This window comes from Tinamus guttatus, unplaced genomic scaffold, assembly GCF_059628265.1.
Source record: "Tinamus guttatus ecotype Peru unplaced genomic scaffold, ASM5962826v1 Tinamus_guttatus_pri_ptg000004l, whole genome shotgun sequence".
Taxonomy (NCBI): domain Eukaryota; kingdom Metazoa; phylum Chordata; class Aves; order Tinamiformes; family Tinamidae; genus Tinamus; species Tinamus guttatus.
The window spans coordinates 14,133,289-14,147,253 of NW_028288538.1; the positions used below are offsets into that span (position 1 = coordinate 14,133,289).

At 38.7% G+C, this 13,965-nt stretch overlaps 1 protein-coding gene across 2 annotated transcripts in view; it reads right to left on the bottom strand.

Moving 5' to 3' along the window:
• The window catches only part of THSD4 (thrombospondin type 1 domain containing 4), a 234,363-nt gene that overhangs the window by 19,741 nt on the left and 200,657 nt on the right, over nt 1-13,965 (bottom strand). For both annotated transcript variants that reach the window (XM_088520213.1, XM_088520208.1), the window contains 3 exons: nt 7,627-7,802; nt 4,210-4,306; nt 3,036-3,278 (listed from right to left, as the gene is read on the bottom strand). In XM_088520213.1, coding sequence (XP_088376339.1) covers nt 3,036-3,278; nt 4,210-4,306; nt 7,627-7,802 — 516 coding nt within the window. The remainder of the gene's footprint in view (nt 1-3,035; nt 3,279-4,209; nt 4,307-7,626; nt 7,803-13,965) is intronic.

Sequence of the window (13,965 nt, forward strand, 5' to 3'; positions counted from 1 at the left end):
ATGTTAAATTTTTTTAAGTTTTCAGTTGTTTTATCAAATTTTGAATAGACAAATTCCTTTGCCCTGCAGTATGAAGGTAACTTGGGCTTGTTGGCAAGCAGCAGGAAGGAAAGAGATGTATTCAAAAACAGGTGTGTTCGAAATACGATTGCAGTAAAGTTCTGTAGTAATTTGACTTCATATCTACCATTTTTGAGTAAAATTAGGATGATTCTGGTTGACAGTAACTTTTGGCTGACACACTGCAATTTCAGTACAGAAGATTATGATTTTCACAGAAGTAATGGTTCCTCAAAAGTTCTATGAAGGAAGGCCTTGCACCTCACCAGCTAACTTACACTAATACTGCAGAAAACGCTCGTGTATTCTCCAAAATCCGAGGTAAAGATCCCGGGTGGAAGGAGCTTGCTCGCCCAGGCTGCGCCCCAAGGGCTGGCGGGCGGCAGCGCCAGGCCTGGCTCTCACTGCCCACGGGGACCTTGTGGGAAAGACCCTCCCACGCCCTGACCTCACAGGAGTGCCCAAACTGCCCAAGATCTCCCATTTCTCAGTCATCTTAAGAGAAACCTGGGATAAGGGCTGTTGGTGGTTCTCATGTGAAGCATTTTTGCTTATTTATGATAATAGCATCTTTTACTACTACTACTGCTTTGCTACCACAGAAATATTTTTCGCTCTCTTCCCAAGTTCAAATTTTCCCAAACTTAATTAAAATTTCATTTTGAAAAATATTTTTTCAAAGTTAAATTAACATTTTATTTAGAAAAAAAATGAAGAAATTTAAAAACCAGGCATCATCTACATCTCTGCCTAGAGGAAAAAAAAAGTAGGGGGAAAAAAAGGCAAACCTGCAAAGACGATAAAGTCAATCAGAAACAGAAAGGGAAAAAAAGAAAGAAAAAGAAAGAAAGGATACAGAAGAAAAACCAGTAAGTATTCCATGTTGAATGACACAAAATGAGGAAAGTGCTTTAATTAGCACAAACCTTTTGGTGTGATTTTTTCACTCTATATTCAGCAGCCTGTATACATGGTTTGACTCCAAGTGCCTTAGAGGCACCAGAGATTCATTAAGACTTCCCAGGTCAAGACGTAAGGAAGATTTGTACAATCCTAATAGCGTCAAGAACCTCCTCTCAAGATCCCTTTTTGTGGTTTGCTTGGTCTTTAAAAGTAGCTTGATCTGAGAATGCACATGTTCACCAAATGGAGATTTTTTTTTTAACAGTTTGGTTTAGTTTTGTGGAAGAGATTGAAGCAGCATCGAAGACTGAAAATATCATGGGAATTCTACATTTCTACAATTTTGCTATTATCATTTTGACTGAGATTTCAGTAATACTACTGCCAATGGCTACCACATCTCTGAAGACATGGCAAAAACAATGTCCAAAGGCAAATAAGGTCTTTAGAAATCACAATCAAGACTTCCACCCTTCCAGTAGTCCCCTCCCACTAGGAAGCCTTGGAAAACTCAGCCTACCCTGAGGTGTTTGTGCACCTGCATCCTATAATTTGAATACACAATTCACCACATACAAGATAAAGCCACCCACTGGTTGTTGCTAAATAATAGTCAGGTGCAATTAAGGAGTCTGCCCATATCCAAGTCACCTCTAAGTATTAACCGAAATAATTCTCGTTTACACTTTCTTCTTTCCTCCACAAGAAGGCTGACTCCCAAGTGTTATCTGGCTTTATCCGCTGTACTGTAGAGCCTACTTTTGCAGTTAGTTCTCCAAACAAGACACATTTCTTAGTATATTGTCCAGGAGAAAGAAGGAAAAAAACAAACAACAACAACAACAACAACAACAACAACAAAAAATATTGCATGCTTTGTAAATAATTATTGAAACTCATTACGGTGATAATACAGATGCAGACCAGAATACTACATATACATTAACATTCTTGCTGTAGGTTAGCTTTACTCCTGAGGATAAAAATAGGTATTTAAAGAAAATTAAACCCATTTCCTGCCCCCACAAAAACAAATGTTGTATCTTTCTAATCGGCGTGTTCTCGAGAGTATATTTCCAAGTTAAAGTTATCTGCATCTGTCCTGCTTTAGAAACACTTTAATGCAGCAAGGCAAATTTTCTGCTGCGAAAGAATGACCGCATTTCCCAAAAGAGTCTCTCTACCATCTTTATAAGAGTGTATGCAATTCAGAAGTAATTTGGCTTTTCTCTTAGTTGTATCTGTAACTATAATGTGGGTAATTGTCTGGCCTTGGACCAAATTTCAATGTGTCCTGCCATTGCAGAATGTGATTCATTGGGAAGCAGATGTCAGTGTAGAAGATCTGGTGACAATCTTCTCAGCTAACTTCCTTCACTGTCAGGTTTGTATTTCTTAGCTCTGATTTTTCAGGTATGGTCAATCTTATGACTACAAAAATGTTTTCTTCCAAATAATAGCTAGTGTCATGCCTTTTCAAATTGGTAATCACTGTGAATGTTTTATGGCAGAGATTTGACTGGCAAGCTTAAAGTACTGTATGAATCTCCTCTGAAAAGGTCAGTCGTTAGCAGTCTCTCTCCATCTCCTCTACCTTCCCACTTCTCCACTATAACTTCAGTTTTCTAAAGTTGTGTTATTTTGACACTACAATATTCAACTAGGCAAGGAAATGTCTGGTGGAATCCCTGTGACATCTTCCCGTAAAGACAAGAAAACTGCTGACAGAGATACACAAAGCACCTGACAAAACTGTGAGGCTCAAAGAAAGGATAGAAAATATCAGAGTGTTGAGAGTAGCTGTGTGCCAGGGAAGTGAGAGAGAGCAGCTTGCCACACATTCCCTTTTCATTTAAATTAATTAATGCAAATGCTCTGCACTTCGTATTTTTATTGTTTCTGTAGATAGAACACCTACTACTACAGACAGGATTTTTCCTTGTAATAAAGCACTGAGTCTAGAGATGCTCAGCACATAAAAGAGCTGCTTGAGTATCCACAGTGCTTCTTCCCTTCTTGCTTCTTCCCTCCCAGGTCATCTATTTTCTGTGCATGCTGAATGAAGCACTTACCTTTCCCACATGTAGTGGTGCACTCAGTTTTCCCAATCTGTTTCCAGTTGTGTTCTCGGTTTTGTCTTGGTGGCTGCACAGCAGGCACCTGGTTTTCTGGCTGATGAGAAGAAAATCTTCCTGGCTGAATAACTGGAAAACTTCCAGTTGACTGTCCAGTGAGAGTGTCTGTCTCCCTATGCAAATCCTCATCCTCATGATTTGTACCTCCTGGAATTTCTAACTGACCATTCAAGGGCTCCCCTGATGATGGACAACAATAAAAAATTAAGATAATGAGCCTCACTTGCAAATATTAGTCTATGTTTTCAACTAACAGCCACAACACTGGAGTATTATTAAATTTTAATCTTAACCATCTTTAAACTGCTATTCACAGACTTCCGAGTACTGCTCTATGAAGACTCTGTTATTTTAGATTAAGACAACCAAGTCTTAGCCAGCAAATACATTAAAACTGAACAGTCTCCAACCATGCAACATGCAGTAGTTACTGCACCCAGTGTCCACATTTCCCACAGCCTGTCTTCGTCCCATGCTCTGCAGTCTGTGCTCACATGTCACTGCACAGCTGTTTCTCATTACAAAACAGACTGCAAACACACTCCAAAATTTGTCAAGGCAAGTCATCAACATTAGAAATCAGACCAAAGTCACTTGCCAATTTTCTGCTTCCCTTCTGAACCTCACACTAGTGCACACAGCCCGTCTCCACGGCACAGAGCTAGGAGCACCAGTGGTCCACGTTCTAGCTCAGGAAGGTAACCATTTTATCCTTCATCCTCTCCAAGTGGGAGAGGAAATGAGAAACTGGGAAGGCTTGTTTTAAAGTATCTCAAAATATTAAGAGAAAAACTCTTACTATTTATTTTCTGAGATATGGATACAACACTCCAGCTCAAGCAGAAGCTATGCTTAATATTTTAACTAAAAAATCACTACTGAAATATGAAATATGTGTAGAAATATGTGACTAGCTTCACTTCCTCATAGGCCAGTATAAGTCTGCTGAATTTACCAGATCTAAGCAGACTTCTCTCTGAAGTGTGGTGAAATTCCCTGCCTCTCCCAATTCAAAGGCAGCAAACAAACACCGAGCCGAATGGAATGAATTTTTCCATTAACTTATTAGGTAACAGAATGTGCTTAAAAATATGAAATAGTGGCATTTTACCTGGCCTCCTGTGAGCAAGCAACTGAGGACTAATGACATTGTCTCCTGGAATGATATACTCATAATGTATACCTGGGTTAGGCTGCTGATGTATCATCTAAAAAGAGAAACAGCCATATATTCACTTCTTCCACTTTTTATACTACTAGTGCTTAAAAATCTACTTTAATCAACTGCGTAACAATATTTTTCATTCAAAATGACCTAAATTTTGTTTAATGACTATCTCCAAAAATGCAAAAAGACTATTTGTTTCTGGAAAAAAAAATCAGGTTAAAATGTTTGCAAAATGAACAAGTCTGTGATGGCGGAGAACTTGCCTCCCTAGAGCTCCTGCCCGGGCGCAGAGCGTGCAAACGCGCCCGAGAAGAACTTCAGCTTTTGCCACTAGGTGGCAAGAGATTCCCGCGGGCCACACGAGGAGCATCGGGCACGTCTGAAGCCTGTCCAAGTGTCTGCAGACATGAGGAGCTTGAGAGATGCCGGAGCAAAGACAAGCGAGGAGGAAACAAAGTGGTGGCAAGGCAGTACCTCAGGCCCGGTGCTGCAGGTCGGGTTAACTCCCTTGTTTAAGGCTTATTGCTTACATCTGTTTGGGGCGGCGCACACGTGTGGGTGAAATCATTTGTACCCGCTCATAAACCAAGCGCTTCCTAGTGTCACTGAGTAGGGTCCCAGCTTGATGGAGGCTTAGCACCAGCTAGCAGACTTGTTCCAAGCATGGACACTGCACCATGCAACCCTCCTGCAGCCTTTCACATGGATTTTTAACCCAATTAAGACAATGCACCTGAAAACAGATTCCCACTGTGTTGCAGCTAGCACAATTGGTCTTTCTTCAAGGGCTCCTTATGAAATATGGGTGGGAACTTGACATTTCTTACCTTCACACATGAAAACCAAGCTGAGGGGTTTTAAACCCTTGCTGCACAACACCTATGTAAGAAGTCATGAGGAAGCTCAAGTTCAGTGCAGCTTGTGTGCTTGCTCAAGCAGAATTACACAATAAGATCTGAGCAAGAAGTAACTTGACAAAAGCTCTTTAAAACTGTTTGCAGCACACGCTGTGCCCAACTTGCATTATAAAGTTAAGGATACTAGTGGCTGTTAACTCTGTTAGTTGAGCTTTGATGACTCAAGCGCTGCCTCTGACAGTGCTGCTTTAAAAGCCAACCATGGGGACTGGTCTGCTAAAAGTCTCCCAGGATAGTGTCATTTCAAATACCTTCTTCTTTTTTTTCAAAACAAATACCAGGGCTAGCACAAGTCCACTGGTTCTGCCAAAGTGCTGGCCAAAAAAAAAATCCCCTGCAACACCACAGGGTATATGATTTAGCAAAGCAACTACATTTGCTACACCTGTTAACCCCAAACACCGATTTGGCCCTGTGTTTATCCACATCTCAGAATCACTTTCCCTTGCCAAATCTAATAACCACCCAACTGTGTCCCATGGAGACCATTTACTTCTCTAAACCACGCGATAACGCACTGCCTGTAAAGCTGTCTGTCAGGGCAGGCGCTTGCCCTCCGCAGGCGGGCGCCAGGCTCCGCGCAGCGCACCCGGGGCTCTGAAGAGACGTGTGCTGCACACTTGCGAAAAGCCTGCTTTGCTTTTACCTTGCTAATTAAAACCTGTTATAAATTAGAGAGGGTTTTTTCCTTTTTTTTTCCTCTGATTACTTTGAGACTGAAAGACAGACAACATGATCTGAGGAAAAAAAGACAGAAACTCATTTGGAGTTATCATGAGCATCTCTCTTCATTCTTCCATGGAGAGCGTGAAGATGGAGAGTATGGATCAAACAACTCAGGAATTGTGAGACAAACCACAGAAAGGGGGTTTGTATCGATGCAGCTAGAAATTCCAAACCCGCATGGGAAAGGTGGTGTCATGCTGATGCTTGATTCCCTTTCATCTAGCACTCTGCAGTTTCCATCCTCCTGTACTGTTCTGAAAAAGAGGCTGAGCTGTCAGCTCATCAGGAACTCTATTCCTCATGTCTAACAAGGAACATCTCAGATAGGAGTGTAGTCAATCCACAGTACCAGTCAAAGAGCAACTGCTGAAACTATGCCCATGAATTATATCAGCTTGGTGGCATTCATTGGAGAAGGGGTGAAAAAAAAAGTACACCTAAATAAGCTAGTATAATAGTAAAAAACTTTAAAGTAATTACAATAGATTTGAGTTTTTCATATTAAAAAAAAAAAAACTTATTTGGAAATATCTGTTTTATTTACTTCCTGATCCTTTCCTCTCTGGGTAAGGCGGTCATTGTGCATTAGGCATCTGTGTGCTGACAAGAAAAACACCTCATCTCACACCATAAAATCACTTTACATAACAGCACACAGATAACCTAAAAAAATATGGAGCTGGTACTGTGGAATCTAGGAATCCTTTTAGCTAATCCTCCAGGCTTTTCCAGCCTCACACTGCAGTCTATCAGAAATTATTTAAATAGAAATAATGTCTGTGCAATTATTGTGTTACTTTAATAAAACATCACATAGCAACAAATGGGGAGTAACTTTACCAGCATCTAAGTCTTCCCAGCTGAGGAATCAGGGCCATTACTATTAGTTTTCCTACGGAACAACGTGCTCACTTTTTTACCACTTGTACTTACGGGCAGCAAAACTGGCTGGATGACACAACTGGTATCACTATTCAATATGGCTTTTACAATACATTTTAGCACATGGAAGTGCATAACCTCAGAACACCCAGTTTATCTTATAATAAGTTATAATCAGTCCCAGTTATACTCAAAATTTAATATGATGCAGTAAAAACCTGTCCCAACTAAGTAAATAGATTTTTCATCATCTTCTGTGTGGAATTGCCCCTCCAGAATTGCAATTCCTAGGCAATTTTTCTTCCCTCTTCCTTTCTCAAATGATTGTTTTTCTATGATTTTCTAGTACAGCTTGTTGTTCAAACTGCCCTGATCTATCTCACACCTTTTTTTTACTTGTATTTCTTCTAAAGAAAACTGAGATGGTATCACTCTGTGAGAAGTCTTGTTTGATCTAGTTACTTGCTTCAGTTCACTGTAAAATAAAACTATGCCAACTGTGCTTGAGTAGGAAACTATCTGGAAGAAATACATTTCATAAAAAATACAGACACCAGTAGGTTCTACCCCTGATTTTAATGAACAGGCAAAATTGGTTTTACTGGGTCTATGAAGTTGGAAAGCAAAAGGCATCTGTTGCCTTTTAGACTTCCTATGATCTAGAGCAAGGGGGGAGTTAACAGAGAAATAGTAAAATATCAAAAATGCTCTTTTAAGATTAAGGAAACAAAATATTAATGTATTGTTACTGAATGTGATTTTAGTGTTGCACATTAATAGTAACTGGAACAAATATTTTCCATCAGGAAGTGAAATCTAAATGCAAGAAACTTACATAGACATCAAGGACTTCATTTGTTGGGCCATCAGCTAAAAAGGACTCTCCTGCGGTGCTGGAGATCTCATTGGGGCGTTTATAGGTGAACATGGTCCCCCCGCCTTCGTATCTCCCCGGCCGATCAATTGCCCAGTTTCCATTGATGATGGACCGTCCTGATCGACTTCGCAGGGCTGTTGAGCACGGGGACAGAAACATAAGGACTTTGATCAGAAGGAATCATCTTTACACACTGGTGTTCAGTCAGACTCCGTCCTGTGTTCTCCAGGGTAAGGCTGTGTGACTGTTAAAAACTATATTAACAGTTATGCAGAAAAAAGCAAGATCAGAAACTTTAGCTCAACATTGCTTACGTTTATGATGCAAGAAAAGAGAGAAAAATCAGAGATAAGTTGGATACTTTTTCAGCAGCTTCTCCCAGGACACCAGGCAGTGCTGGTGGGCACCAGACTGGGGCACTGGATTCCAAGAAAGTGGTTTTCTCAAATTCCCCATTGAAACAACTCTTTATTTAGCAGTTTAGTTACTGTAGTACAGAGATATATTAAAACACCAAAGCAGATCACTACATTATACTGCAGAGAACCACCAATCGGTTTACTGATGGGTCCAGTTTACTGGACTCATGAATATCCTGCGTTAGCAAATACTCTGGCTGTTCTTCACAAAGTCACTTGGCTACTGTCTCTTTTTCAGACCACTTTTCTTTTTGACAGATCATCTGCAAAGTCCGGATCTGCAGGCCTGGCTGGAATGACAAGCTAGCTGAAAATGCCAGTAAGGCAAGAGATTTTGCAAAGTGGATACTAGATAAGGAAATACAAAATCTGGATTCAATATGCAGGCAGGCAGTGCATCCACTTCATAATCACGGGCAAGTTCCTCACTTGCAAGGGTGCCTTTGTTCCCTCTTGCTTCGATTTCCCTCATCGTCTGTGTGACTACAATTTTAAGTCCGTAAGTCAGAAACTCCTGCCATGTGCAGAGATGCATGACTTCATGGAATATAACTGTTATGTGGCTTTTAAAATACAGTAATATCTTGAGGCCAAAACCATGTTAGACACTGTAGAAGTACACGGGAAAGAGATGATCCCTTCCCCAAAGGGTCTATTCGGAGAACTTTCTATTTAATTATATGCATTTTTTTTTTTATATATAGACTTATAAGACAACAAAATTCAATCAAACTCTTGGCTGTAGGCTCTATACTGCTCGACTGTTTTTTTTAATGTAAATTCAAGGCACTGGCTGTCATACTATACAGGTTTAGGGTTGTCCCAGTTACTTCAGAGACTACCTGTTCTGTCACAACAATGTAATAGTCATGAGTCTTACTGGAGAATTTTCTGCCTTTTTGTATTTCTGAAAAGTATTTGTCATAATATTACTTAAATAAAAAGTCAAAATGGTTTTAATGGCCCTGAATCACATGATCATGGAATCACACATCCTGAAATTTTATTGTACTTAATGCAAGATGTTTTTCTTCCCAAGAGCTATGTTACATCCATTTGTTTTCCACATGACATTAATGAATTAAGAGACTCTATATCAAGGACACTACCTGACAAATGTTATACAATCTTGGTTTTATCAGCCATAAAAATGGCATTATCATTCTTCATACAGTGCTGGGAGGTAAAATTATGGCTCATATACTATTGAATACAGATTACATATGAAATTCATCCACATTGTTTACATGCTACTTACACTTACTAACTACATTTTAATTTGAACACCTTCAGAATAAACAGCTCTGTAAAATCTGTGAGATTCTAGCTTTATATTGGTTTTTCACTTGGAACATTTCCATTAAAAGCTTATGATCTGAATATTTTTTTTTATACTGCTGTTTAATAAAGAATTATCAAGAACTCAGAAACAAAAAAAAAAAGAGAGAGCTGGCTAAGATTAAATTGTTGTTAATAATGAAGCTGTAGAAAGATGGCTGTCCTGGAAACTGTGAGTCCATTAAGTTTTCATTTCAAATCCATCATATGACAAGTTTGAAAGAGGCCTCTCCATAAAAAAGGGAAAATGTGCCTCCTTAAGGCTTTGATCACCCTGTAGTTACCACCTCAGCTCTGCCTCTTCAAGAATTTTTATGATGTTAGTATTTATAGTCAAAGCATGAAAATGGATGAAAAGTTTTGCCCCAATATCTCATTAAGGCATGGTCTGCAGCTCATTCCTTCAGAGGACTGTTTACCTAATACGTGTAGTTTACAGTGTCTTTCAGTAATGCTTTGCACTATATGTATGGAATGTCTCAGACTACAGTCTCTCATCAATACTTCTGCTCAGGCTACATTCAATGAGAAAATCTCCATGTGCTATACATTGAGAGTAGTTCAAGTATCTTCAGAATATTAATTTTTCACAGTTCAGCCTGCAGCACTCCTTTAAGAGATGCTTTACAGATCCCCTCTTCCTGCCTACAGATTCCACAGAGCTTCCTCTGCAACTGGAAAAAACAAATAAAACAAAAAACAGTAAATATAATTTAAATCATACACAGCTGATGTGGTGGTACTGCAAAGTGAAGTTCTGTATACAACACACTTGCATCAGGAGGTGATGTTTGACAGTTTGTAAGGGTAGCTCCTAGCATCTTTATTTAAACCACATAGTTGTGATCAGAAAATTAAACATCAATTTCTCCAGTTCAGGTAATTCTACTGTTACTGTTCCATTTTATTGCATTTTTCAATCTTGTCAACTTTCTCTATCTCTCCAATTTTCTATTCCTCCTGAAGACACTACTCAAAAACATGCTAAGTTCCCATGACAGCAGCTAATAAAGGTATTATTACAAGTGAGATAATCTGCCCGATAATTTTTCTGCTCCTCTGGGCAAAATGCTGTTTCCAGAATTATTGTCTAATCTTTAATGGCAAAAGGTGACTTTAGTGGCACAGCCACTTGGTTCAAACAAACCAGAAGGACTTTCTGGCCCTTCTGAATTCTGAAAACAAAGTAAATAGATAGAAAAAGGCTACTTAAGAGAAGTTCTACCTGCAACCCACTAAGTAGTAACCTGAACAATAAAACAACTCTCTCTCCTGTGCTGTTTATGTGGAATTGATTGCCTTGAAGAAAGAAAAATTTCATGGAAAAATTTCATGAGTGAGTCAATAAGTAACTGAGAGTCAGCAAAAGAGTATCACATGCACAGATCCACTGTAGAGGACTTTTTATGAAAATTTCTAATAAAATTCCAAGTTACAAAGAAAGTTTGTATAGTTTTCTACATATTTAGTACCTAAATTAGCAGTAAAACTCATTAAACTGTTGACAAAGGAAAATGACTTCCAACTTCCAGAAGCTGGAAGGTAAGTTGCTTAATATGTTTTATTCTATGAAAAGAGTAGTTAATTACTTTGTATTCTTTTTTACTGTAAAAAACAAAACAAAAAAAAAAAAAAAAACAAAAACAAAAAACAAAAAACCTATGCCAGGCAAAACACATCTTTTCCAGGCACAGTACCTTGCAAAGACAGAAAAGCTCAAATTTGGTACTTGGTAGGTGTTACTTTCTAGCTAAAGCATATCAATCTAATCAGTATTAAATAAATTTTAGTAATTAACAAATAAATGTATTATTAATAAATGAATTTTAATTGAACAAGAAAAGATGATGAATAGCGGTTACACCTCTGTATCTAACTGACTCTCTTCGCTCTTTTGCCCCCCAAAGCAAAGACAGTCAGTGTAAAGGTTATCAGAAGTCTGCAATGTGTAGCTAATCAGTATGCAAAATGCCAAGAAAATTAAATAAAAAATTAAAACAATAAAAGCTATACTCAGACATTACCTTTTCTTAGCCACCTTTTGCAAGCAAGTCATGCCAACATTTATTGCTAGTGAAACTACAGCTACTCTGTCTGATCTACAGGGAACTATAGTGACTCAGAGCAGCATTTCCAACCGTGGGCAATGGGGATAGTGGACAATCAACTGAAAAACAGGCTATTTTTATCCCACGCACAAGTTGAATTAGAGTTTCCATTTTATTTATTCATCTTTATGTTCCTCACACAGAGGTTTTGACACGTCATCTATTTACACGTTCAGATCAAGTCTATACAAGGTCAAACACAGCTAATAGTACATGAAGTATCTCGGGTCTGGCACTGCAGGTACCTAGGACAGATGCTAAAAATTCTGTCTGATCCAAGACAGAGCGTGGGTGTACTTCAGAAAACCGAACTACCCCAAACTGAAGACCAGTCTGGTACTTTTTGTAATCTACTTTTCTAACTACTTCCTATCTGAAGAGCTGGAAAGAGTAGGTCTAGCACTCAGCTATCTACAATACATTTTTCACCTAACATTATAGTGTATAGACACAATACCAAAAATACAATCTATTTAAAAATTATTTCCCATCTTAAGCTAACCCTCTCAAACCTGGCAGCAGCACTAATATCCACAGTAATCTAGTTAGTTTATTTTCTATCCTAAGGCCTTTATGGTCTGGGAGAACAGCATCTCTAAGCCCTACTTAATTGCTTTAGAAACCACATAAAGCTTACAGACAGACAGCATCAAAGTTATTTCCTGTATATTAAAATGATTATAAAGTGTCTTCTCAAACAGAGAAAAGCAGAGAAACAATAAAGAAAATACAGATAAGCAACAGCAATGGGAATAGTACACTCCAGTGAGTTATTAAATGAACATGTGGAATGGTAATGTGAATTAATTATAAGTTATAAAAGCCCCTCTACAAATCTCCTTAAAAACAACTTCAGAGACAATTTTCTTTTTCCTATTAAGTATCTCAAAATGTAGCTTGCCTTAATGCCCCTAGGACTTGCAGTATGGAATACATGCTACATTTAAAGTCATTAAAAAAACATAGTCTAGTGACTACAATCTAGAAATAAGCTAAGCTTTGGTATACATATTTTGGGATACTAAAGCACATTGCGATGCAGAAAGAAAAAAAAAAAGAGAGAAACAAATGCCTCAAGTCTCAATAAACTGCTGATACTGAAATAATGAAATAGGCATTTGTACAAATTGATTCTCCTGAAATAACTGCTTTCAAAAAGTACAAATATTTGCTGATTATTGGAACACATTTAATTATCTTAATTACAGAATATCTGAGGAAAAAATAGCACACTCATCTCATTATGAACTGAACTATGCATTATTTCGATTTCAAACTCCTATTGAGGTCATGGCAAAGCTCCCACAGAGCTCCTCTCAGAGCTTAATTCAAGAAATATTAGTAGAGCTAAGAATTTTGTAATCAAATCTTGTAATCAAAATTTTTAACAGCCTGATTCTGTGACCGCTTTGTTCTAGCGCCAGCCGAGGCTCCGGGAACACGGGGAGCGCTTCCCCGCGGGGCCCGGCCGCAGGGTCCCACTGCAAGGGGAGCAGCAGCAGCATCTCCACGGTGTGACACCTCCACCTCTTCACTATGGTTGGCTTCTTCACCAGCCACCAGAGATTTTCCACAACACAACTGGGGCAGCTTCTAACTGCTCGTAGCTGAGACACTCCTGATGAACAGTTCTGGAAGCTCAAAGCTACTGATGGTCACATTAACAGTGACAGAAAGGACCAAGACCAGGAGTCAGACTTTTCACAGGGAAGTACTGTACCATCTGCTGTAAATATTTAATCCTAACCCAGAGGAGTATTTTCTGATATAAACACTAGGTAAAAAACAAACAAACACCCTGTGAATCCCTCTGCTCTTCTGCAGTCCAGGAAGGACCAGAGTAAAACATACTACAAAAGCACAACACTATTTTTCAGACTTTACCTCATAATAGTGAATACCTAGAAAAATCCATATGAATGGCAGGAGTTATTTTTATTTTGTATAGAAGGCACTCACTGCAAACTACAGTTCCCTATTTTTCCAAGAGTGCTACAGCAAAACTAGGAAAAGCTTCACCACACCTTACTTCAGCCATATATATCAGCCATATGGGCCACTGTTGGGAGGATCACTCACTCTGTTCCTAAGGACACTGACCTTTATGTCCTTTATTTCTTGTTCTTTTTCTTCTCACTGTATATTTTAATGAAGAAACCCAATTAACGCAACCTAATTCAGATTTTGTAAAGTTTGAACACATATATATTAAGAGCAGACTGGCATCATCATCATCATCTCTAATCATTCCTGAAACTTCAAGCTATCAAATGCTAACACTTTCGTTACTACCAACTCAAGATGGATTATGAGAGTTGCCAATTCAGAACTCAAAAACACTGCATCCTATAATATTAGCAAGCTTGACAGCTACATACACTTTAAACTATGTCTACATACACTCTTAAGCAAAAGTGTTTTTTGGGGGGCCC